The sequence below is a fragment of the Athene cunicularia genome (assembly GCF_003259725.1).
Source record: "Athene cunicularia isolate RWA chromosome 28 unlocalized genomic scaffold, athCun1 chr28_part3, whole genome shotgun sequence".
Taxonomy (NCBI): domain Eukaryota; kingdom Metazoa; phylum Chordata; class Aves; order Strigiformes; family Strigidae; genus Athene; species Athene cunicularia.
The window spans coordinates 174,608-198,487 of record NW_020799141.1 but is presented as its reverse complement, the minus strand read 5'-3'; the positions used below and the strand labels follow the sequence as shown (position 1 = coordinate 198,487).

The 23,880-nt window shown below is 49.5% G+C and overlaps 1 protein-coding gene across 1 annotated transcript in view; it reads left to right on the top strand.

Moving 5' to 3' along the window:
• Positions 1-23,880, top strand: part of FBN3 (fibrillin 3) — a gene marked incomplete at its 5' end in the record, with an annotated part of 112,827 nt that overhangs the window by 48,373 nt on the left and 40,574 nt on the right. Inside the window, 7 exon segments of the mRNA XM_026865267.1 lie at positions 271-468; positions 1,849-1,974; positions 12,931-13,056; positions 20,285-20,437; positions 21,077-21,274; positions 21,958-22,101; positions 23,305-23,424. Coding sequence (XP_026721068.1) covers positions 271-468; positions 1,849-1,974; positions 12,931-13,056; positions 20,285-20,437; positions 21,077-21,274; positions 21,958-22,101; positions 23,305-23,424 — 1,065 coding nt within the window.

Below are 23,880 nucleotides of genomic sequence, written 5' to 3'. Positions count from 1 at the left end.
AGAGCTGGCTTGGAGAACCTCTAGATGATCACATGAAACATATATCAGAGAGGTCACCACCTCCAGTACTGGTCTCCAGCTTGGTCTTAAATTTTTGTTCTTTTCATGATTGCAGATCTTTTTTTTTTTTTTTTTTTTTTTTTCCCCCAAACTTCTTGACTTTGCACCTGAATGGCTGTGTTGGTAGGAAGGGGAATAGGCACTCCGTTAGACAGAAAACCTTGTATTTGTGTCTTGATCTAACCTGTAGATGTTATTGTTCTTCTTCAGACTATCGTACTGGTCCCTGCTTTAGCCAAGTAAATAACCAGATGTGCCAGGGACAACTCAGTGGGATCGTCTGCACCAAGACCATGTGTTGTGCCACCATTGGACGGGCCTGGGGTCACCCCTGTGAGATGTGTCCCGCCCAACCTCACCCCTGCCGCCGAGGCTTCATTCCCAACATTCGCACTGGAGCCTGCCAAGGTAAACGCCATGAACATCTAAAGGACGTTCCTTTATCCATCCTCGTGTGAACTGAAAGGGCGAGCGATGAATGCCTGCCAGGAGCTCCAATACAGAGAACAGTTCTCGGTGTAAACTTTGCTAAATCCATCACTGTATGTCACAGAGCATCACCGTGGACCTGGGGTCCCGTGGCATTGTCCAAGATCAACTTCCCTCAGTTAATGATTCTGGCCATGCCGTGGTTCTCAGGTGACTTCCTCATCCCACAAGATGTAGTGAGTCAGGCTAGTGTTTCTCCAGGTTTAAAACTAAGTTACAGCCTTCCCTATACCCTCATTCTGTTGGGCTGCTGCTGTTGTTGGACCTTCTGCCCCAGCCCTAGAGCATGACCCACACTTGGATCAGGGGGCTGGTGCTCTGTAAATTGTATGATTGGTTCAAAACAGAAGCCACGACTCCTTCATGATCACGCGGGCAGTTACAATATACATAAATCACACACTCAGAGGTTGCAGTCAATGTCCGGGACACCCAGGCAAAAATAGCAGAATGGCCCGCTGAGGTCCCGTCAGCAGATCCTACTGGCAGCCGTCCTGGAGCTGCCACTGCTTCTCCCTAGGGGCGGGTTGCAGGGGGCTCCATTTAGAGTTGCATGAATTCCTTTCTGCCTCTGCAACTCATTTCAGTCTTTACCTGCCATGATTAAAAGCCAGAATTACAGTCCAAATCCCACGCTGGTCAGTGTCTGTAGGATAAAACTGGCGAGGCTGAAGAGGAGAACTCTGGTCTATCGGGCCAAATCTATTCAGGAGAGCTTGGCCAATTTAATAGATTTGTAAGTCACTGCTACTCCAAGCAGAACTGGTGTATACATAATATCTGCATCGCATGAGCATACTGGTTGTAGCAGCAAGTCCTGAGGCCTTCTGAGGTGCTTTGGAAAGCACAGTTCAGTGGTGAGGAGAGCACGGCTGCAGGATAAGCCTTCCGGGGATGGGGCTGCAGAGCAAAACCTTACAGTCCATGGGTTCTCCTCTCTTCCCTGCAGCAGATGTTGCTCTCTGAAGGCTGCAGGAGGACATCCCACCAAACCAATTCTCCTCCCCAACTCAGCTACCAGCCTGGAACAAACCACGTGGTGGTGGACACATTGATATTTGCTTTGGAAAACATTACATTTGTCTCCTTGCGTGGATAATGCAGCAATACCTTTGTGTCCGTTTTCTGTCCTTCACCTTATCTCTAATGTACTCTGATGGGTAATTCCATTATGACATGTAAATCCACCTGCTTGGAGCAAAGCTGCTTCTTTCTCATAGCACTCCCACCATGCTGGGGTTGAACCTTCAGCGCTTGCCATGGCTGTGCTTTCTAACATCTTTGCTCTCCGTCCTGTAGATGTGGATGAATGTCAAGCCATTCCTGGCCTCTGTCAAGGTGGCAACTGCATCAACACGGTGGGTTCTTACGAGTGCAAGTGCCCTGCAGGACACAAGCAGAGCGAGACCAGCCACAGATGTGAAGGTAAGATTGCAGACTCGTGCACGGCTTCACCAGACGGCTCAGTGCTGGGTTCCCAGATACGCCCTGAGAGCACAAGGGCATTAAAAAATGTGAGAATCTCTCTGCTCACAGGGCATCTCCAAGGCTGGCCGAGTAGAGATGTGAAAGAGCTCCTACGCCAGCCTTGATCCTGGCTTCCAGCTAGGAGGGAGTACTGCAAGCATTGAGGCATGTTAGAAAATGTACTGCAAAATGAATTTCTGGTCTGTTGATCTGCTTCCCAGAGTCCAAGGCAAGGAAATGAGGACTAGAGCTGGTCTGATCTTCTGATCTGCTCTTAAACTGGAAAGAGGGTTTTTTCATGCAGGTGTTTTCTGAAAAATATTTTAATGGCAGCAGACTTATTGAGCAGAAGGGACCTCTGGAGGGCTTTAGATCTCTGCTTACATCGGAACCAGCTTCAAAGTTATATCAGGCTGCTCAGCCTGATCAAGTTTTGAAAACTCAAAGCCCCTTCTTTTGGGGCTCTTGTCCCAGGGTTGCACCACTGTCATGGTGAGGAGTATTTTAGTTATATCCACTTGACATTTATCTTTTTGCAGCTTACAACTTGTTGCCTCTAGTTCAATAGCATAACTGGAAGGAAGGCAAAGCAGGTGGAGTCTGACTAGCTGGGATGGTGATGGAATAAGACAACCAGAAATAACATCATGGTGCTCAGCGCACTGCAGAAGATCTGATTCCGTGAGACGAGGGTACGGAGCAAGTTAATGCAGTGTTGCTTCACTGATTTAGTGACATTTTTCCAAACTGACAGGTTGTCCAGAACCTGAACCTCGTCCTTGAGTACAAAGCAGGCACAAATGCCAATGTGGTATTAGAGACGTGAAATGCCAGTCAGCAGCGTGCCTGTGAGCATCCCGCCTTCGAGCCAGTGGCCCGGTGCTGTCCCAGTCCCCCAGGGGAAGCATAGCTCCCCGCCAACCCAGGGCTGTCTGCTCGGCCTGGTTTTCCTGTCTTTCTGGTGACTTTGTAGGATGCACCTTGCTCATCTTCAACTGAGCTGTAAAGGGGTGTGACCTTTTCAGCCTCAGCATCTCTTGGGTGTGATGCAGTGCTTCAGCAGCACGGTTTGTGCTTTACAGTTTGGGATGCTCTAAAACCTGACTGTGGGCAGCCTGGGGAGTGCAGTCGACTTTCAAACTCTCTGGAGAAATTCCCAACCTGATGGAAGGGAACTTGGCAGAGACTATTCTTTGCCTCTTCTTCAGCCTGGAAGTTGGAGGAGTTTAAGTATTAACTGCTTTCCAAAGACACATCAGTGAAGGACCCAGATGCTTTGCCCTGGTGTGCAGGTGCAGCTCTGCTCTGAACGTGTGGGCAAGCTGATCTGCGGTGTCGGCACTCGGACGCCCGTGGCTGGAGTCAGGGCTGCGGGACATGGAAAGGATCAGTCTCAGCAGCTCAGCAGGGTCTGGTAAGACGATGCAGAGAGCTCTGCCATTTTCAAGGGAAATACTTACCAGGTGGTTAACGGAGTCGTTTAGAAATGGCCAAATACCTGATCCTCAGCCTGGAGGACTAGTTTCATTCGGGGTATAAACATTTAACGGTGTTATGACTAGTTGTGGTAGTTAAGGCAGAGCTCTGCCTGCTTCTGGAACCCTCTAGAACTGCTCCTTGCTCTTGGACTCAGGATAAGTCAGTCCACTGTATTAGTTAAATTCAGGACTCACCTAGGTAGTGAGGGGCAATGTCTTGGTCCACGCTGTAAGACCCACACTTCTGTAGGGAAGCGTGGAGCGCAGGCAGGATGGGGCACGGTCAGTACGACATTCACAGCACCACCAGTCTGAGCCCTCTTCAGGAGAGTCTGGCCCCAGTTCCTTAGGTCCAGTCTCAGCACCTCCTGTGGCACTGCTCGGCATGTCTCTGAGGTGCGCAGATAGGAAGGACACGCTCTCCCCAGGCATTCTGCAGCGGTTCTCATCGGCCTGATGCGTACCTTGCTAGGCAGGCTGCACCTCTCGGAAGCAGGGGAATAAACATTTGTTGTATTTTCCAAACATCTGGCAAATGAAAAGGAAAAGAGCATTAAACTTTCCTTGCCTTGGTTGTTAAAGCTCTTTCCCACATACCGTAATGAAACCCTGCTGGCCTGTGTTTGCCATTTTGGGGATAAAACCTGTTTGTTGTGCTGGTGTGACTGTGTCCCACCTAGCTGGCCTTCAGGAACTCCACTTCCCTTTCATTCCTCTCCAAGTCTCTGCTGTAACCAAGACAAGGGATGATGACTGCGCTAGGAATCCAGACGTTTAACCTGGAATTTGTTTCCAGGTGCCAGAGTTATCTTCCGTGGCAGAACTGTAGGTAGTGAACTGTTACACCGAGAGAACACTTAAAGCATAAATCATATAAGCACAGTCACCATATAAGCACTAAAGCATCTCTGTGGCACCGTGGGTTTGATGGCATACAGTGTCCCACGGGGTTCCTCCCAGCTCCACGGGACAGTTCTTGGGGAAAGGAGCATCACTGCTCCCCGGTGACCGTTCCCATACCCCCACCTTCCTGCAATCCAGACCTTTTCCTCGCTAGGATAATTCTGGTGGTCTCCGTGTCAGTGCATGCCATGTGACCTGGGTTCAGCCCTTCCGAAAAACTTTTCCAAAGTGAGACACCAGCTACAGAGGTTAATCCTTCGGCGGGGGATGGACATACTTTTATGTTGAAGACATCTGTGTCCATGGATCTTCCTTGGCAGGATGCCATGAGACTTTCTAGAATGTTAACAGAAGGGTTTCTTGCAGTGCTCTGGCATCCAAGGACTTGGAACTGATAGAATCCAAACCAGCCCTTTTATGTGCCTCTCAGGTGAGGAACCAGTCCCTAAATCCAGTGATGTCCCGTGCAGTTTGGCTGGCCAATGGGCTGAACTGCACTAGAACCACAGGCCCAACCTTAGGACACAAAAAGTTGTTCTTGCCTAGGTCCGCTGCACCCATGCTGGCTGGGGACCAGGCGAAGCACATATGAAATCAGTTTAGCTGGAATCTCCTATATACCAAGATTAAAAACAATCCATTGTCTGAATCTGTCATCCAGATGCGAGGGGCCTCTGCATGGGTCCCCACTTCCCAGAACGCCTGCAAAAGCAGCATGATGTGGCCATAAACATCTTCCTTTCACTCTCCTTCCTGGATGGCCATAAAAAGACATCTCCAACATCCACAGTGTCTGTTCCATCGCTTATCTTACCTCAATTGGTAAGGGGACCACCAAAAGAGGATGCTTTTCTTTGGTATGATTTCTTGACCTAGGGGTCCTTCTGTGAGAGTGACATAAACACGAGGGATGCTCTAAACTGATAGAGATTGTTTTCCAGGGCTTGTTTCCCAGACATGAATCACCAGCACGTCCCCACCAGGCAGGCAGAAGGTGGAGAGGATAACCTTGTCTGGGTTATCACTGCTCCCTTCTAGGGACGTGTACCCCAAGTGAGTCGACAAGACGATGTGAATAGGGGAATAGAAAGCCAACATCTTGTAAGGGGTTCATCTGAAAATTTATAAACGCAGGAAGATCTGGGACCTGTCTCAGTTTGCTGCCTGCTTTGATACGTCAGGAGCAAACTGTTTGGGATAGAATGATAGAGCACTGAAATCCTGATTTGCTGAAATTGCCTGCACTGCCAAAGTAGCTCTATCAGTCCAAGTAACCTCCTCACCGAGCCAAGGGTTTCCATCAAAATAACAGCCACAAGCATAAGAAGATACTTTCTTTATCCAGGTGTACTCCAAGCCTAAAATCTCAGAGCTGCAGGAGTTCCCTTGTTGAGTCTGTTTGCGTTAACTTTATAGCTGGTGAAAGGAGTGATTTCTCAGCTTGCACTGAGACCATCTTGCTTTAGGACGAGGAGATGGTTTCCTCTTGGCTTTGGACTCCTTACCCAAGCCTAGCATCCAGGAAATATTAAAAGCAGATTAAATGTCTATGTTAAATTCTTCCCTAGTTCCCAGGAGCTTGTATTTTCTGCTTAGAAGATTCCTCCTGGGGAGTGAAGTCAGCAGATGGGATTGCGTTTGAGCCAAAGGTCAGAGCCCGTGTCACTGTCTGCTGATTAATGATGTCTCCCTCATTAACACAGCAGCATGTACCACTAATCTTCTTTGGGCTGTTTATTGGTGGGAATAGGCAGGAGTAGAGATAATGTTGTTGGTTTCCCATAGTGATACTTATCTCTCAACACAAATGGCACCTGGAATTAAGTCTCGGTTTTCAGTCCCCGAATCCCTGAGGAATAAAGATGCTTTTCTTATGCAAGATCCTCTATGCTGATAAAGGAGGCCAGCTCAGGCCCTGATCTCCCAGGCATGCAAAGGGGCTGCAGCTGGATGCACTGAATGAATTTTGGTCAGCTCCAGGAGGAAAATGATGTCCTTTTTTTCTACCTGCAAAACGTGAAAACATGCACACGACATTAAGTTTGGATTTGAACCTAAACACCCTCCAAGTTCAGTGCTGCTCAGTCCCAGAGTTATTTCCGCAGCTCATCTCTACTGAATGTGACACTTTCAGAGAGTGGCTTATTTTACGCCTTTGTTCATTGTATTCTGAGGGAGCTCGAGGGATCAAGAGCGTCTGAGCTTGGGGCTGTGCCTGAGCTCGGGGCTGTGCAACTCCAATGAGAAATTTTTGGCACAGAGAGTTGCCTGCTCACTTTCTGAAAGATAGAAGCAGTCTATGAAACACAGTAGTGATGGGGGGGTGGACTGAGGGTGGGGAAGGGGAAGGCTGCTCTCTCAACCAGCGCTGGAGACAAGGCCAGCTTTGAAAGTGCTGAAGGATTGCATTTATATTGTGTTTGTATGAAAAGATGAGCAAGGAGGGCAGATATTGGCGGCTTAGGGCTGAATTGACAGGTACTGTTCATGGCTTATGGGGAAACTGGGAAAAAAAAAAAAAAAAAAAAAAAAAAAGCAGCAGGATCTGTTAAGGTTTGCAGGGGAACGTGAAGTGTGTGAGGCCGGAGAGAAGGGCATGCTTATATCCAGCTGACTTCTTCACGCTGCTGGAAGGCAAGAGAAAACACTCCTGGCACTAACAGCGCAAAATGAAGAAAGGAAACATCAAAGCTGAAATCAGACACATCTTCCCGATACAAAGCCCTTCACCGATAAATCGTGGGGAAGTAGGGGGGGGTGTGTTACACAGAGGGACATTTTTAAATTATCCTGGAAGCGACCATAAAAATCACACTTAAGGGAACAATTCCACGGTATGTTCTTAAGGGTGGAATCACTGACTGGATAAAAGTTTTTTCCTCCCATAATTTTCGTGGTTCTCGGCCAAATAATGTAACTTTTCTTAGTCGCCCTTCCTCTCCCGCGTAACTCCGTTATCAGTGAAGTATGCAATGCCAGTACCTCACCCAGGGTGCTTTCCAGTGCCCCAAAAGCAATAAGTGTCTTGCATCCAAACTTGTTCCAGCGTGATAACATACCAGGTACGAAAAATTATGTGGAGAAACACCAGGCAAGGGAGTGAAAGGCACTGCTTGGTGCAACAAGCTCTGTCCAGATCCATCCGGGCGAGATCCTCTTCGACCCGTCTTCAGCATCCCCAGGAGACAGATTCTGCCGAGGGAGAACAAGTCCTTCAGTTACGAATCTCACCTCTTTTTTCTCGCCCCTTTCTAGGGTACGTGCAGGGTGACATGTTAGATGCTACTTATGCCCCCGTGGACTAAGTCTTTTTTCACCATTGAGCAAAATTCCAAATTTTCTAGTGAAGACAAGGGTCTATTTTTTTGACTCTGTTGAGTGTCATTCATGTTTCTGAATTGGAGGGAGCTCTCCTGCATTTTCCATGAGCGGAGTGTGGGTAGGCTGGCCCGCTTTCCTCACGAATGGAACATGATAGCCATTTTATTAGCATGTTTTCAATTTTCTTACAAAATGTCTACAGAAGAGCTCATTGTTTGGCTCCATTAAAAGCTCATTTCCATGGATTTGGTGTGGTTTGGAGGCTTCCATTACTCTCCTCTGTGGTTTCTTTGTGCTTTCTGGAAGGAAAGGTCTGAGAGTCCCGTGCGTTGCACGAGAGAGGGCTGATGAAGCATGACCTCTGCTACGTGACACAGAGATGTTTTCTCCATCAAGTCCTGTTGTTTTTTTTTTTTTAGCAGATGGAAAGGTTGGGGTTTCAACATGTCTGTGGGCACCCGTGTTGGATGGGCTTTGCAGACTGCAACCTCTCTTTCTGAAGCTCTGTAGGCTTTGGCTTCCAGCATTTTCAGCCTTAATGATCAGGCCAACTCCAACCCAGTGAGTTGGAGACCAGATCCAAAATCAACGTTTGCATTGAATTCTGCCATTGTCTGAAGAGCAGAGCGCGCAGAATGTTGCTTTAATTTTTAACAGAGGGTTGGAAAAGTCATGAAGTAGCCAGGTTGGAGTTGGAAGAATTCCCTACCCAGAGCTGGCAGCTGGGTGTTAATGAGAGGTGTACATATCCATCCCACTGTGTCAAGCTCTCCATGGACTTCAGCTCCGAATGAATCAAAACTATGAGACACTTTACAAAGAGAAAATAAAGAAGGCAAATGTGGTGGGGAAGAACTGAAATAACAACAAAGCCCAGAGCTCAGTTTCTCAAAGTACAGGATGTGCAAGTAGTCTTGGGAAACTCTGGCTTTTTTTTTCTGCGTCTTGGGTTTCTAGCACTGCTCTCATCCAAGCTAGGATTTTCAAGGGGAAAAAAAAAAAAAAACAAAAACGTTGCAGTTTGATTTAACCTTTTGAATTAACTGTTTTTCCTTGAGAATGGAACGCAGTTGCTGCCCCCACAAACACACACTTTTTCTTGGATGACTGATGCCATGTCGCAAGTATTGATCTAATAAGATGCCTGCCTGTCAGCTGGCCTCCAGATCTCCGGCACAACAAACTTCAGAAGAGCTACGCAGAAGTTTTAAGCTGTTATTTCTAAGAGCACAACCAGCTTTTGCTTCGGAAAGCTCTTTCCTTTCCAGTGTTCTGCAAATTGTAACCAAACACAGGCCTGTAATTAAATGACAGGGTAGGCTGTAGTGATAAAATCTCTTTCGCTGCAGGGGCCCAGGTGGGGGAAGTGTTTTTCTGTAGATTTGCATTGCTGCCTTTCGAGGTTTCAAGTCGTGTCTGTCTGTCGGAGGGGCTCTGAGCATCAAAGAGCTAAAGGAGCCCTGCAAGGATGGAGGTGATGTCTCTGCTGCCTGCAAAAGGCGGGTGAAATCTTTGGCTTGCTGAAAGCATCGTTTTAGAGTTCCTAAGAAGGCGAAGATGAGTGCGTCTTCCCCCTTGATACATGAGTGTAGAACCTGCCCTATGCGCTTGGGCTTAATTTTGTACGTGTTGAAGTCAAGGTTTCACTTGATTCCTCAGCACTCAGATTTCCAGCCAAAGTAAAACAGAGGAGAGTTGTGCTTGTAACAGGTTGTGTGAGCAAGGAGGAGAGATTGAAGATGATTTCTTTGACCACATGGGGGGGGGGGGGGGGGGGGGGGGGGCTCTGTCCATACCATATGCCTCACTTCAAAAGGCTCATTTTCCTTAAACACATACGCTGGCAGTGTCTGTCACTGAGCTGAGGGGGATGAATTTCACTCCGTCTCACTTCGCGGGGAAAAATCATCGCTGTCAGGGCAGAGCTCTTCTGCCCTGTTTAGACATTTCCATTCAGATGTGATGACTTACTGCCTGGATGAGATTATCTCTTTGTGCTGAGTGTAAACGGCATCTAGAAAAATCTCTGAAGGAAATGCTTGCTCGGTAACCATCTAACCCACCTGACCACAACTCAGCATGCACCACTGTCCGGATCGTTTCTGCAGGCTTTTCCTCGAGATGTCTAACAGCGTAGAACCTCTTCTATCTCTTTTCCCTCAGAGCAAGGTGGGGGCTTTGGAGTGATGCAAACAAACTGGCACCATCAGATGTCTGGGGCCGTCCCACCCTGCAGCCACAGGCTGGTGGAGTGGAGGGGCCGTACCTGGGCTGCAATGGCAGAAGGATCCTGGCAGCCTCTCTAGTTTTAGGGAGGAGGATGAAGTTTGTGAGGATGTTTCTATGAGGAATGAGGGCAATGCTCTGTGCAGCCAGATTTCACGCCCCCTTGCCCTCCCTTGGATTTGTGCCTATGCTAGGGAATCCTTTTACAGACATTTTAAGGCGAGTTGCATCCATCCCGAGCCTTGGAGAACTACCCCTATCCCTGAGGTATGTAGGCCAAAGATTATTTACCCTTGGTGTAAATCTGTCCAGTTCATTCCAGCCTGAATTTATAATGTCTCAGCTTCACTTTTCATCTTCCCTTTTAGAGACTGCAGAGTCCTGCGCTCTCAGCATAATCACTGCGTGTCCCTTTTCTATGATTTCATCACGTTCTCACAGTTTCTTGGATAAATGCAACTGAGTCCCTTAATGTCAGGTGGGTTTTTTCCAGGCTTTGAATCGTCCCCACCAGACTCTAAACTCTTCCATTCCGTTAACACTCTTTCGGAAGAGCTGACACCACACAGAGCTGTGGCGTCCAGGAACGAGCCTAGTTAAGAAGTAACATCACCCACCTGCTTCTGCTCAGCCTTTCTGCCATGCATCAGGGCTGCACTAGCATCGCTAGCCACTGCATGGCACTGTGAGATTGCAGTCAGGCGTTTCCCTCCTAACTCAGATTTTTCTCAGTTTCACACTGGACAAGGACACAGCTCAGCACCCCTCTGCGTATCGCCCACCCATTTCTTACAGCAATGTCTTGCCCGTTTCTCAGATCTGTCACTGTGGCTCATATCCATCATCACAGGCAGGTCTTCTGGCTCCCAGCACAGATTTCTTCTGGTCCCTCCCTTGCCCCGATGGGGTGGGTTCAGGTAACTCTTCCCCATGTGTGCATGCTCCCTTCGTCACTGAAGTCTGCTAGATGAGCTCTTCCAAGGACATCCTCCATCCACACTCCCAGATGAGACATCTCTGCCTTTTTTTTTTTTTTTTTTTTCAGATTAGTCTTTGCCCTGCAGCAAGTCTAACCTCCACACATGCTAATGCCATCAGGCTGTGCAAGGCTGTTATGCTGTTCACATCACAAAAAAATCCCCTCGAAGGAGCAGACTTTGACCAATTCCTTTTCATTACTTTCCTGCCAGCCCCAGGCAGCATCTGAATTGCATATAGAAATCCCCTTATCCATTCACAACAGCACGATAGATTTAAAATACAATAAATAAAGTTGCTTAGCAGAAATAATTTATTTTGCCAATTGCCAACGCACTTTTTTTTTTTTTCTTCCCACTGTAAAAACTATTGGGCAAATATTCCCTCTGTCTTTTACCACCACCTGGACCATGACCACCAACCGTCTCTTTGGGTGGATTAATTAGAGATTGGATCTAATTCCATCTCATCTTCTGAAAGAGATTTCTTTTGGCAATAGAAAAAAAATCTACAAACCTGCTCCTAGACAAGTCCTTACAGTCAAGTGCCCCACAAGCATGGCTGGGCCCTGTACATTTAATTATATTGACATTTCGGTCAAAATTTGTTGAAAACAATTGCCTTTTTCAAAACAGCTGATTTGCCACTCTGTTCCCTTTGCTTTTCCAGGTTTCAGGTCCCAGGTGATAGCTGCACACAAAAGCTATAGGTTGTCTCTCTCTCTCTGTATCATCTGCATTGGTACTTGTCGAATTTTCTCAAGGTTGTAATAGAAATGGCCTGGAAAGTTTGGAGAACCCTGTAGTGTCTCGTCTTTACCACTCAGTTCTTCCAGCGTGGATTAGTATCTGGCTCTGAGCAAGATTTCCAATGCAGGTGCTTTGTTTCAGGCCCCAGACCCTGGTGATGGGGCCAGTCTCCGTGTGTCCAGCTTGCGGTGGGGGTCTGCCCTATCTCCACACTAGACAGACGCCTGTAGAGAGCACACTGTGAGTTCAAAGGGCAGAAGCTACATGACTGGGATGCCTGTCTCTGAATTTTGGCACTTTTGTAACCTTTCTACAATTACTACCACATGTCTGTGCACTGGGGCTGCCCGGTCCCTCTGCTGTCTGAGGCCAGCTGTTGAGCTTTGACAAAAATCTTGTTGCAACGTCCTTATTTTTCCATGCTCTTAAATCCAGAGAGAGATGCATCTCCCTGGCACGTTATCTTGTCACAGACACGGCAGTGGGCTGCTGGAGAAGCAGGCTGCTGCAGCAGCAGTGTGTGCCAGGGCTTGCTAACATTTCTTTGATTGCGGTGGATAATTAGATGTGATCTCTCCAAGGACTCAGCGTATATCCCTGCCTCATTAATATTCCCTGTGATGAGAGAAATAGTTCAAACTATGGCATGCTCCTGGCACTGTTATGCAAAACACACTAAAATAGAACTGCTGATTGAAGAGTTGAACCCAGAGTGGTGTGTCCGGACCCCCCCAACCCTTGCCTGACTGATAGTACAGAGGACTTTCACCTGGATTTAGATGCCTGAATGTACTTCGGACTGAACCAAACCCCTCCTGTACGAAGAAATTTGGTGAATAACGCATGAGCCCGGTGCTTTTTTAAAACACATGGTGGTGTCTCCGATCTCTGCTTTCAGAGAGGTCTCCGAGTCGCACGGAGGGACCTGCTGTCCCACCACAGGCACATTTCTGTCCTGGAGCTTCCTTTGTACTCCAGAGAGCTACACGTTTTAGATCAGCCTACCCCAAGACCTGCACTGTCAGTCGAGATGAGCAGAGGACTCCATGACGCACTTCTGCGTCACTCCCTGGGGACTCTGGTTTTCCACACTGACCTACTGCCGGGAGGTCACTTATGGTCTCAGGCATCCCATGACAACCCCTAACACCAGTTACTGCCCCTCTGTGAGCCCAGCTCTGGTCCTGGATCCACACTGCAGGTAGGAAACTTGTTGGTTTGCGGGGAAATACGATCGCTGTTGGTTTATTCTTTTCTAGATGTGGACGAGTGTGGTGCAATCTCCGGCGTGTGTGATGGCGGCGAGTGCACCAACACGGCGGGCAGCTACGTGTGCACGTGTCCACGTGGTTTCATGACCAGCCCTGACGGATCACGCTGCATTGGTAAGATGCTAAACAGATCTGAAGGACCACAGATACTGGGGAGGGGGACTGAGATCGCACTCTGAAAACCAGACCTGGTGATTTGCAGGTCCCCATCTGGTGATCCCCAGATTTGTACATCAAAGGGCACATGGTTCCTGCAATAGCTGGAAAATGCTCTTCTCCGTGTGCTGCCCTTGCATGTGCCGTGGTCCCTCCTGGTCACAGGGTTTGATGCTGTTGCAGACCTGGGCTTTCTCTGGCTCCGTAACTTGGGCTGCAGGTGCCCCAGTGCTTGAAGTGTTTGACGAGGGGCTGCTGAGGACACTAGAAGGAGGAGCAGGATGGGAGGTGTCTGGCTGGGTTAGCAGTCTGTTTGTGCTCCTGCTCGCAGAACTGCACCAGCTAGTGGGCGAATCCCAGGTTCTACCCCTTTTCTCCTGCATGAGGTGACAGCCAGGGAGAGACACCGGTACTCCCACTACAACTGAACGGCAGGCACAGTGTGTGGTTGTGGAGTGTGTAAGTCCAAGGGAAGGCTTGCAAGCCTTCCTGGAGCAAAGAGGGACCCAGCGATGGGGAACATCCCACAACCACACCTTCATCTGCTGGCTTTGCAGAGGTGAAGGGGGGAAAGCTTTACTCCAAGAGTTTGCATAAGCAGCGCAAATCAAAGATTAGTTTTGTAATCTCCTCCCTCTTCCTGCTTCGACCACAGGTAACGGCTCATGAATCCCCACTGCCCCAAGCTAGCGCTCGGTAGGGCTGTGACTCAACTGGCTTCATCTCACTGAACTCAGGTTTTCGGGAGTGAGGTGATTTGCGCTGAGCTGGTTGTCTGGATCCCCCCTGCACCCCGCGGAGGGAACGGGGTGCTGCCCGAGCACAGCACGGGGCACTGCAGGCACCTGCTCTCACCCCCTCTGAACCCGCAGCTTCACAAGGCTCCTGTGGAAGCTCTTGCGCGGTACCTTGTAGCCCCCCGACCTCCTGCAGTGTCTGATTTCTAGCAGCAAAAGGACTCCCACTCTCCTGTCCTGCGGACTGCATGAAGGGCTTTGGGGGGGCCCAGTCTGTGCCAGCTCTGACCCAGTTGGGCTCAAGGTGTCTGAAATTTCAAAACTTCCCAGAACTGGCGCTTGTCCAGCCAAGCGTTCCCCAGACTGATGAGTTGTCCTGCCTCCAGACTACAGAGCCTGGAGTGAATCTTGCATGTTTAACAGATCAAAATTCCTTTCCAAGCCTTGTAAATATTTGATGGTCCATTTCTCTTTGTAACAGACAACAGTTTCCGTGATAAATAGATCAGCTTTCTGTTTACTTGCTCTCAGCAGGGGCGCTTATTTTAGTCACAATGAATCTCCGGGTTTGTCTCACTATTCAGAAAGTTCATTCGCCTTTAGAAAGGCAAGGATGCAAGAATTTCTAAAGAGGAACTGTTAGAGCAAAGGCAAAGATCATTGTTAGTGCAATGGAAAATGTCAGGTACAGCTTTCTGTTGAAAGTCCTGGAAATTAATACAGCAAAAAATAATTTCCCAATTCTTTTATATCCACAGAACCCGGAGTAAAAATTAATCATGTTCTAGTTCCGGAAAGAAAAATGTTGTAAAGTATAACGTACGAGTCACCTTGTTTGGGAATCTGATAGATTTTAATGAGAATGAAATTCTTTTCCTCCCTGTTTCCCAGACCCTGCCATAAGCCCGGAGGGGTGTGACGGCTGTTGGATGAGTCACACGGACATTTCCTCACTTTCCTTGAAACCAAGTGCTTCAAGAAATGAAAACTAAATAAAATTAGAAAGCCCAAATTTAAAAATAGTCCAGAGCTTAGTTAGCTGCAGTGGACTATGACTGCATCTGAACTCAATACATCACGCTCTAGCCATTTCCCTGAGCTAATATATGCTGCTAGCATGCTGTCACATCTTGGGACAGGCAATATTTTTCCTGGCAAAATGCACAGATACTATCGGGGTGTTGTTGCCCCGGGATCCATATGTTGCAAACCCTGCTTCTATCGTTTGGGGGAGTTTTTAGTGTTCCTTTTGAGAGTTTTTGGTAGTTTAGGCTCACAATTTATGTCCTATGAAAGAAATCGAATAAACGGTTTGGAGAATTGAAAATTAATAAATAACGCGGCCGCCTTTAAAGCATGAGCAGAGAGGAGAAGAGTTTGTCACACTGCCACCTCCCAGATGTTTAGACTGGAAGTGACCGTGGTGTCTCATATATCATGGGGCACCAGCACTGCCTATGTGGTGACTTTATGGTGGCAGGCTTGATGTATTCCCATCCCTTTCCCCTCCCTTTTTAGTAAAGTAAACACCTTTTTATTACATTTGAATAATCTCCTGTAGTTTTTGCAGCTGAAACAGCAAGACACTGAGCTTGAGTTGATCCCAAATCTCATTAGCTGCTTTCGCTGCCTTCCTCAGTAAAACGCAAACAGCAGTGTAGCTGGAGAAAGTCCGTCATAGTTTGAAATGAACATTTATTGAATGATTCAACCACCTGTGCTTGACATAAAGAATCCAGTTCCACACATGTTCATAACAGTTTCATTCATTTATGCTTGTAAAAGACAGGCTCAGTGTTTTGCAGGCAGCGAAAGGATCTGCTCCAGCAGGCTGTGATTTTTTTTTTTTCCTTTCTTTTCAGTACGATGGGTTGCTTTTCAAGAACAGCTTAAAAGAATAATTTTCAAATGAGAAAAATGGCCTTTCAGATGCATTTCCAGACATGCACATGATGTTCCCTTGTTCGTTGCAAGTCACACTCCTGCACATTGCTTTCCTTGCTCTTTTTCCCTGATAGTGCAGCAGAGCTCTGAGAGATTTGGGTCTTATCTCTTCTTGGGCAACGTTGGCAGATTTACTGCCTAAAGTTCTGGGTAGGGCCAGATCTTGCTTATCGTTTACAGTCCTGGGCTTAGAGAAGGTTGGGAGGGTGTTGCTGAGGAGTTTACCTGCCTGGAAAACCCTTTTTGCCCACTTTGGCCATCATCCGGGAAAGGAAAGAGCAAGAGGAAAAAAGAAAACACGAGGAGGAAAGCAAATGAAAAAGGAAATTTGTGTGGGCAAGAAATGACAAAAGGGAGGTGGTGTGAGGATCACAGGCTCAAAACAGATGGATAAGGAGCTGGGAAAGGAACCTGAGCAGAGCCCCCCAGCAGCTCCCGAGGCGTCGAGGGAGCTGGCGATGCTGCCAAGCAGGGATCTGCCTGGACACTTGCAGGAACCGGAGGGTGGAGAAGGGCTCCGTAGTTGCTCCATGGTGTGGACCTGTGCAGGAACCTCAAGTGCAAACTGGGTCATTCAGTCCACATTTGTAAAGCATTTCCCTCTAGAGAGAATCGGGTTTTTTTATCCGATCATTTCAGGGATGCATTTATACCTCAACCTTGTAACCGTTGAACTGGGAGGTGAATTTGGAAAAGAAAGAACAGCCAGGGAAGGAGTGAATTTATTACAGCACTTACCAGCGAAGAAACTATCCTGCAATCACACTCAGAGCTTCCCTGTTTGCACTGCAGCCCTCCTGCAGTGAGACAGCGCAGCGCTGGTGGCCAAGGTGTGCGGGGGGGAATTGCGGGTTGGTGGGAGCCGCGCACAGAGCGATGCTTTGTGCCTTTGTTCCACAGGACTCCTCACTGAGACAGACGCCACTATCTACCCTTACCCAGACAAGAATGAAATTGGTCAGGTTTCCAGAAACAAGGAACCTATGGTGGCATCACTGGCCCAGACTGACTGTCCTCACCACAGTACGAGGCTCCCTTTTGAACCCTTCTCTCTTGCAAACCGTTGGACGTCTTGGGTGGGAGACCTTTGGCTACGTGCTGCTGTGTTACAGCTCCCATCTGAGCTAATAGCCCCCAGGTCCTTTGTAGTCAGAGCCAACTGCCTTTTGCAACCACTAGTTTGTCCGGGTTTGGTCACTTGAGCTTCTCAGTTTCTGGACATAACAAGACACAGTGAGAGAAATACTCGCCCTTTAAAGTTCTCTCCTGGGAAGCAGCACCAATACTTTCTATTCCTCCATCTCTCCCTGCCCCTACCCCAGAGAAACAAAGCAGGTTTTCAGCAGGATGAACACTGCAAAATCCCTTGCAGATGCGCAACAGGTCTTAGACACCTTGTGCAGAGCATGAAGAGGATGCCCTGCCTGAAGGGGAAGGTAGAGATTAGCCGGGCTGGGTAGTCACTCAGCGAGTGGAGCTGCTGGTGTGGGGCTTCTCCTGGGCAGCAGGACACACACACCAGGATGGCCTGGCCTGGCCAGAGGGGTGCAGGCTCCGTCAGAGCCCAGCAGGAAGGTCCAGCTTGGCGTGTCTCCTATCCCATTATGATAAGCAGGCCAAACCCATCTCCGGCTCTGCCACACCTGGATGGACCTCGTGAAGCACCCACAGCCTCTCTGATTCCCTGAGAGACCCGCGGCTCTATCCCCCGCCTCTGTGCGCAGTCTAATCTCGTGTGGAATTTCACCTCCTTTCTCTCACAGGCGGCATTATCTGATTTAGTGAGGTTATTGTGCAAACCTGTTCCCTTAACAGCTGCAGAGGAAGGCAGAACAAACCCACGAGGGCTTTGCGCTCCTACCTCAGCGTGTGGGTGGTCCTGCTGGAGGTCACAGAGAGACTGCAGGGACCCGCTGTTCTTTCCATCCACCCCTCTCGCTGCCCAAGGCAGCTCCAGATGAGTTTTCAATTAGTTCTGACCTTCATTTCTGAGAGAGACTATTGCAGACTGCAGCAAAGACAGCTGAATTTAATAAACATCTGAGCAGATGAATAAAGGCTGGGCCATTCCCCCTGTTACACAAACTGTTGTGACCTCCCTGCCTTGTCAAACTTGTCAGCACATGTCTGTCTGTGGAGAAGGAGGTTGCCTTCTCCAAATCACCCCTTGCCCATTAACTGGCTGGCTGTCACTGTGTATCACGACCTTTGGGACAGCAACCATCCCACAGAGGAACAGAAGGAGCTGGGTGGGGTCTGTCCTCTCTAATGCCCGAAGGGTTTCTTCCAAACTCCCACCCTCAGATCTAGAAGTTCATTTAAGCTCAGCTCTAAGCCCTCACTTAGCTAAACTCCCATCAAGAGTTTGAGGTGCAGCTTATGGACCCACTATCCTGCCCCTGGCTTGTTCACAGAGCAGATTCTTTCTGGAATAAGAAGGGGCTACATCCTGATGCTAAGTACCATCAACCTGTCAACGTGCTGTGGAAACACAGCCCTCTTCTACACTCCCATCATCTGCTGAAGCCTGCAAAGACATGGGCATTGCTCTTGCACTCTTGCCAGAGATCAAGAACTCGGGATGACCCAAACACCCATGTGGCTGGTACTTCCCTTCGTTAGGATTAGGAGCTAATCCAGTGTAACATTCAATCCTCTCACTCAAATTTCCCTTCTCCTAGTTTGTCTTTCTACAAGTCTCTTTGGCGGATAAAGTTTCCTAAAAGGGAATAATAATTCATGCTGAACTCGGTGCTGCAGAATGGCGGAAAGGATGTCTCTGAGAAAAGACCTGCTGGTTTAGTCACCCTGGCTTTAAATGGGGTCACTGTCCTCTGCAAGTCACTGAGCTGTGATTAGAGAAGAAATGTAACCACAGCCCACAGATCAAACAGCTCCATGCAATTAATTTCAATTATATTTCAGGAAAGTGTCAGCCTGCTGGCTAATGTCAGTCTAGAGGCACAGATGACAAATCAGACTAGACTTTCCCCCTCATTAATTTACTTGAGAAACAAGGACGGGAGATGAATGAGTGGAAGATTCCAGGTTTTCCTACAGGAATTGGTGCCAGACGGAGCCTGCTAGACATGTGAAAGACCCTCAGTCTCCTGGGCCTTGTCCAGAAGCCACACACACCAAACACCGGTGCCAGGCTTGGTGTCTGTGGCTTTGGCCAGGCTCAGGGACTTTGACCACCATCCAGGGCTCGTTCTCCTCCCAGCTTAGTCCAGGCTGTGGGAACTAACCCGTGACCTAAAACAGGCATCCACTGGGAATGGCGGTGATCAAGTCAGAGGGATGTGGAACTGGGAACAACTCCATTTGTTTAGCGAGAAATGCTGGGAGCACTGGGACCTGGCAGGGAATGTTTTCTGGGACATGGGACATTTGCCATTAAATCAGTTCTGGGAAGGAGAGGCAGGTCCTTGCCAGGCCTGAGATGTGCAGGACCACATCCCCAGTGTGTCAGTGTCAGGGATCACTGACTAATGCTGGAAGGGTTGTACCTGGATCCCCAGCCTGACCAAAGGGGTGTAGGAAATGCCCAATCGCCTTGGTCTTCCAACTCTGTCCTGCAGCAAGGGAGAACAAGGGAAAGGACTGTTGCAGCCAAGGCTTCAGCCTAGAGCAGGAACGGCTGGGGAATGCCCACTTGCTGTCTGGGAACCCTCGAAATAGTAGCAGGCAGCACTGCATTGTTTTTATCACAGAAAAGTGTTTTTAGTGGCAGCAGTTGGAGAGAAATATATCATGCTGGGTCTAACAGCCCAAGAGAGGAGAAGACACTGCTCCCCACATCGCCAAGTTCAGGGCCTGCTGCACTGTTACATTGGCACTGATGGCCAACTCTTGGTCAAAAATAGAATATAAATAAGCAAGACAGATACTAACATCAGAGGAGGAACCTGAAGAATGGACATCTCAGCCCAAATATGCAATTTTGTTGAATAATGTATTTAGTCTGGAAGAGTTTATCTGAGGGGACAGGTCAGGCTGTCCGGTTGTGGAGGTGTCAGTGTTTGTTTGCTGTGGTCTCCTGCAGACCACCTCCCCTCAGCCTGTTCCCTCTGCCAGCAGATGTGTTGGGTCAGTGGGGGAACCTGTCCCTGACATCTCTTGTCAGTGCAGAAGCTCTAGTGAGAGAAGGGAGAGACCTCTAAATAATCCCCTTTCTTTGGGAAGGTGAGGACGCAGGGCGAGGGAGGGATTGCCCACCTACTGCCTGTTTCTGACTCTTGGTCAGGCTGCTTATAATATTTAAGAGCCTAAAGGGGAATGTGAGATCTAATACTGGGGAATGAGGCCTGGACCTACAGCCTTGATGTGCTCCAGGTGGAGGTGCTGGAGAACCTCGTGATCTGGGAGGATGGGGCAGAACGGGAGGTCAGACGGGGACATTGGATGGGCCAGAAGAGATGCCACTGGCAACGGGCACTCAGGACCTGGCCAAGAATACGGTGGTGACACGTTGTGAATGTGTCTCCTGCTCTCCCTCTCTGCAGACCAGAGGATTGGGACGTGTTTCTCTGCTCTGATCGGGGGCCGCTGTGCCGGGGACCTTCCTGGCCAGTACACCAAGATGCAGTGCTGCTGTGACTCGGGGCGTTGCTGGGCCATTGGCCAGACTCCAGAGATGTGCCCTGTCCGGGGGTCGGGTAAGTGCAACCCGAAGGGTCTCCACCTGCCACTGGTCCAACTCGTGGCTCTGATGGCCCAGGCTTGACGTGGAGAATCATCGACGTAACACCCAGAGAAAGGTCACATGGGGATGCTGGCTCTCCTGCCTGGGTCTCCTCTGAAGCTGAGCCAGATGAGTTCAGCCAAGGCAAGAATTTATCCCTTTCCTCCTACCCCTTCAGCTCGCTTTGGCTCTCACCATAACTGAGCCTGGAGCCAAGCGAGGGTGAGCCCAGGCAGCAGGAGGCCCTGAGGAGGCACAGCACTGTAGATCTGTCTCGCTGCCTCGCTTCTTTCATCACCAGCTCTGAGCAGGGCAGACCTTTACCGCGTCTGGCACCCTCCTGAGTCCTCTCCTGCGTGAGGGGATCCCATGGTGCCAGCTGTCCCATGCACCCTGAAAAGCCGTTACCAAACACCCCGGCAAGCTGTGTCTCATCATCTGCTTCGGAGCGAAGGGTGTTAAAGCCCTCCTCACCCATCTGCCCTGTTCCCATCCGCACCCACCCTCTTTGCTGCCCGCCGGTCTCCATCCCTCTGTTCTCGGCACTCTGGCAGAGGCAGGAGGGGGATTCAGGCACTCTTGGAAAAGCACTAAGGCAGCTGTTTTGTTTCAGATGAGTACCGCAGGCTTTGCATCGAAGGACTCCCAGTCGTGCCAGGGTTCCCTGGGAGCTTTCCAGGAATTCCTGGATTCGGGCCCAATGGTGTTGGGCCGGGACTCAACGGGCCTGGAGGCATCGGACCAAATGGGGCAAATGGACAAGGCGGGATCCCAGGTCTGCCTGGAATGGGCCCAGGAAGTTCAAGCATTGGTAATTAAAATTACTTTCTTACTGTGCTGACCCAATTTGGCTGCCTGTCTCGGAACACAGGCAGCGTGTCTGCCTGCGTGCCGACCCACTCCTCTGAGCCGTGCACACATGAGCAAAGCGCCTGTGCTCTTAGCCAGCTACAAGGTTTATTTTGACACGAGAGGAGTGATGGGATGTGACACTAATGCTGTGCAGGATGCTGAGCCCAGAAGCAGATCAAACAGCGTCTGCTGGCAGAGCAAGGGAGCCGAGGCTGGCTCCAGTGCAGAATATCTTTCTAATTACCAAATGGGAATGAAGCTTTCACGTCACCGCCTCAGTCTCTGCCTCCCCAAACCAAAACTGTTTTTCCCACCACCTTGGACACCCCTCTCATCTGCATCCCCATATTGCTCCTTGCTAAGGGCTGCGTTTGTGAAAATGCACTGGATGTCAATAAATTTTGATTCCCACCTTGCTTCTGGGAGGCTCTGCCATCTTGTACATGTCAGTGGGGTAGGGGCACAGCAGCTGCTGCAGCACCCTGCAGAGATTTCTGAGGCAGCTCAGTTTGTGTCTGCAGCCCCATGCTTGCCCAGGACCATCACAGATCTGCCACGGTGCTTGGACGCACCGACCCTGCTTCCTGGGAACAATCAAGGCAGCTGTAATCCTCTACTTGATGCTGTCTCTGTGCTTTCCAGGAACTGCCACTTTGAATCAGACCATCGACATCTGCAAGCATTTCACTAACCTCTGCCTGAACGGACGCTGCATCCCCACCCCGTCCAGCTACCGCTGCGAGTGCAACATGGGGTACAAGCAGGATGTGCGTGGAGAGTGCATTGGTGAGTTGGCTCTGCTTGACACACGGGGTCAGTTCCAGCTGTGCCCTGTGCCTGCTCCTAACAGCAGCTCCAGCTGCTGCCCCCCACAGCCCCCGGCCCAGTCAGAGCTCCCCACGAGAGGCTGGAGATAGAGGGCTTGGTCAGGTAACGAGGCAGCGTGATGGAAAGGGGGTGTGTGCCCCCACAAGGGTGACAGCTCTCCTCTGGTAGCCACAACATTGCCATTGGCTTAGCTGCTTGTCGCTGCCTGGACAGAGCCCCAGCACCAGGGCAGTGCGGGTGGTGCCCGTGGCCAGTTCACGGCGTGGGAAGCCCCATACAACCAGCACCAGTGGTCAGGGAGCAGCAGGGAGGGCAGCGTGCTCTGCCAGATACTGGGCTGCTGCCTGCCCTGCTTACCCCCCAGGCTTAGGCTGCAGCCTCCACAGTCACCCCAGCTGGCTGGTGGCTGTCATGCCCTCTCGGAAGGTTGAGGTCTCCAAGGAATTAGAAGGATGGCGTCTTTCAGAAGAATTATCATTTTATAAGCAAGTGGGCTATTTTTTCTGCTATAAGGAGACTGTCCTGCTGAAAGGAAACGGTGTCCACCTACTGCAAAGAACAGCCTTCCTAATGGAAGATGTAGGTGATTAGAGACAGCCAACGCGGCTTCACCAAGGGCACGTTGTGCCTGACTAATGTAGTGGCCTTTGATGAGAGAGTGACTGCATCAGTGGAAAAGAGCTACAAGTGTCACCTATGTGGAGCTCTGTAAGGCTTTTGGTACAGTTCCCCAGAACATTCTTACTCTAAATCGGAGTGATACGGGTTTGGTGGCTGGACTGTGGGATGGATAAGGAATTGGCTGGAGGACTGTGTCCAGAGAGTTGCGGTCAACGGCTCAATGTCCAAGCAGAAACCAGGAGCAAGTGGTGTTCCTCGAGGGTCCATATTGGGACCAATACCATTTAATACCTTCACCAGTGACAGAGATAGTGGGATTGAGTGCACCCTCAGCAGGTGACACCAAGGTGAGCGGTGCAGCTGATTCACCTGAGGGAGGAGATGCCATCCTGAGGGACCTTGCTGGCCATGCTGTCGGGATGCTGAGCGCTGGAGGTGAAGGACAGGCTCAGAAGCTCACAGGAGGCAGCTTTTGTCACCCGTCCCGGTAGCTAGCTGTGTCTAACGGTGACTCACAGGTTTAGGCTTTTCTTCTTGCAGATGTGGACGAGTGCTCCAGCAGCCCCTGCGTGCACGGCGACTGCGTGAACACGCCTGGCTCCTACCACTGCAAGTGCCACGAAGGCTTCCAGAGCACCCCCACAAAGCAGGCTTGCATCGGTAAGTATTTTCTGTCTCTCCCTTTCTGTGCGGCAAGAGTGTCAGCAGGGTTATCGGAGACTTAGGTACCAAAGGAAAATGGTTGTAAAGGGGAAAGAGAGTGAGGAGTCCCCAGCACCAACCCACCTCCCAGCCAGGTGTGTGATGGGATTTCAGAAAGACTTAGCTGAGGTGCCAGCAGCGTCCTGGAATCTGTCTAGGAGAAATTTCCTCTACTTTTATCTACCTTAAAATTGGCTAGCAGCAATCAAGAGGCGTACAGAATCCTCTTCAAGAGCAGAACTCTACTTACAGGTGACAATATTTTGTTTTGACAAAAGATAGGATTTTGAAGCATGTTTGTATCAATGTAGGGATTGTGATTTCTGGCAAAGTTGTTCTGTTAGTGTCTTGCAGCAAGATGGTGCTCTAGATGAAGGACTGCTAAGAAAGAATGATGGGAAGGTAATGTTCCAT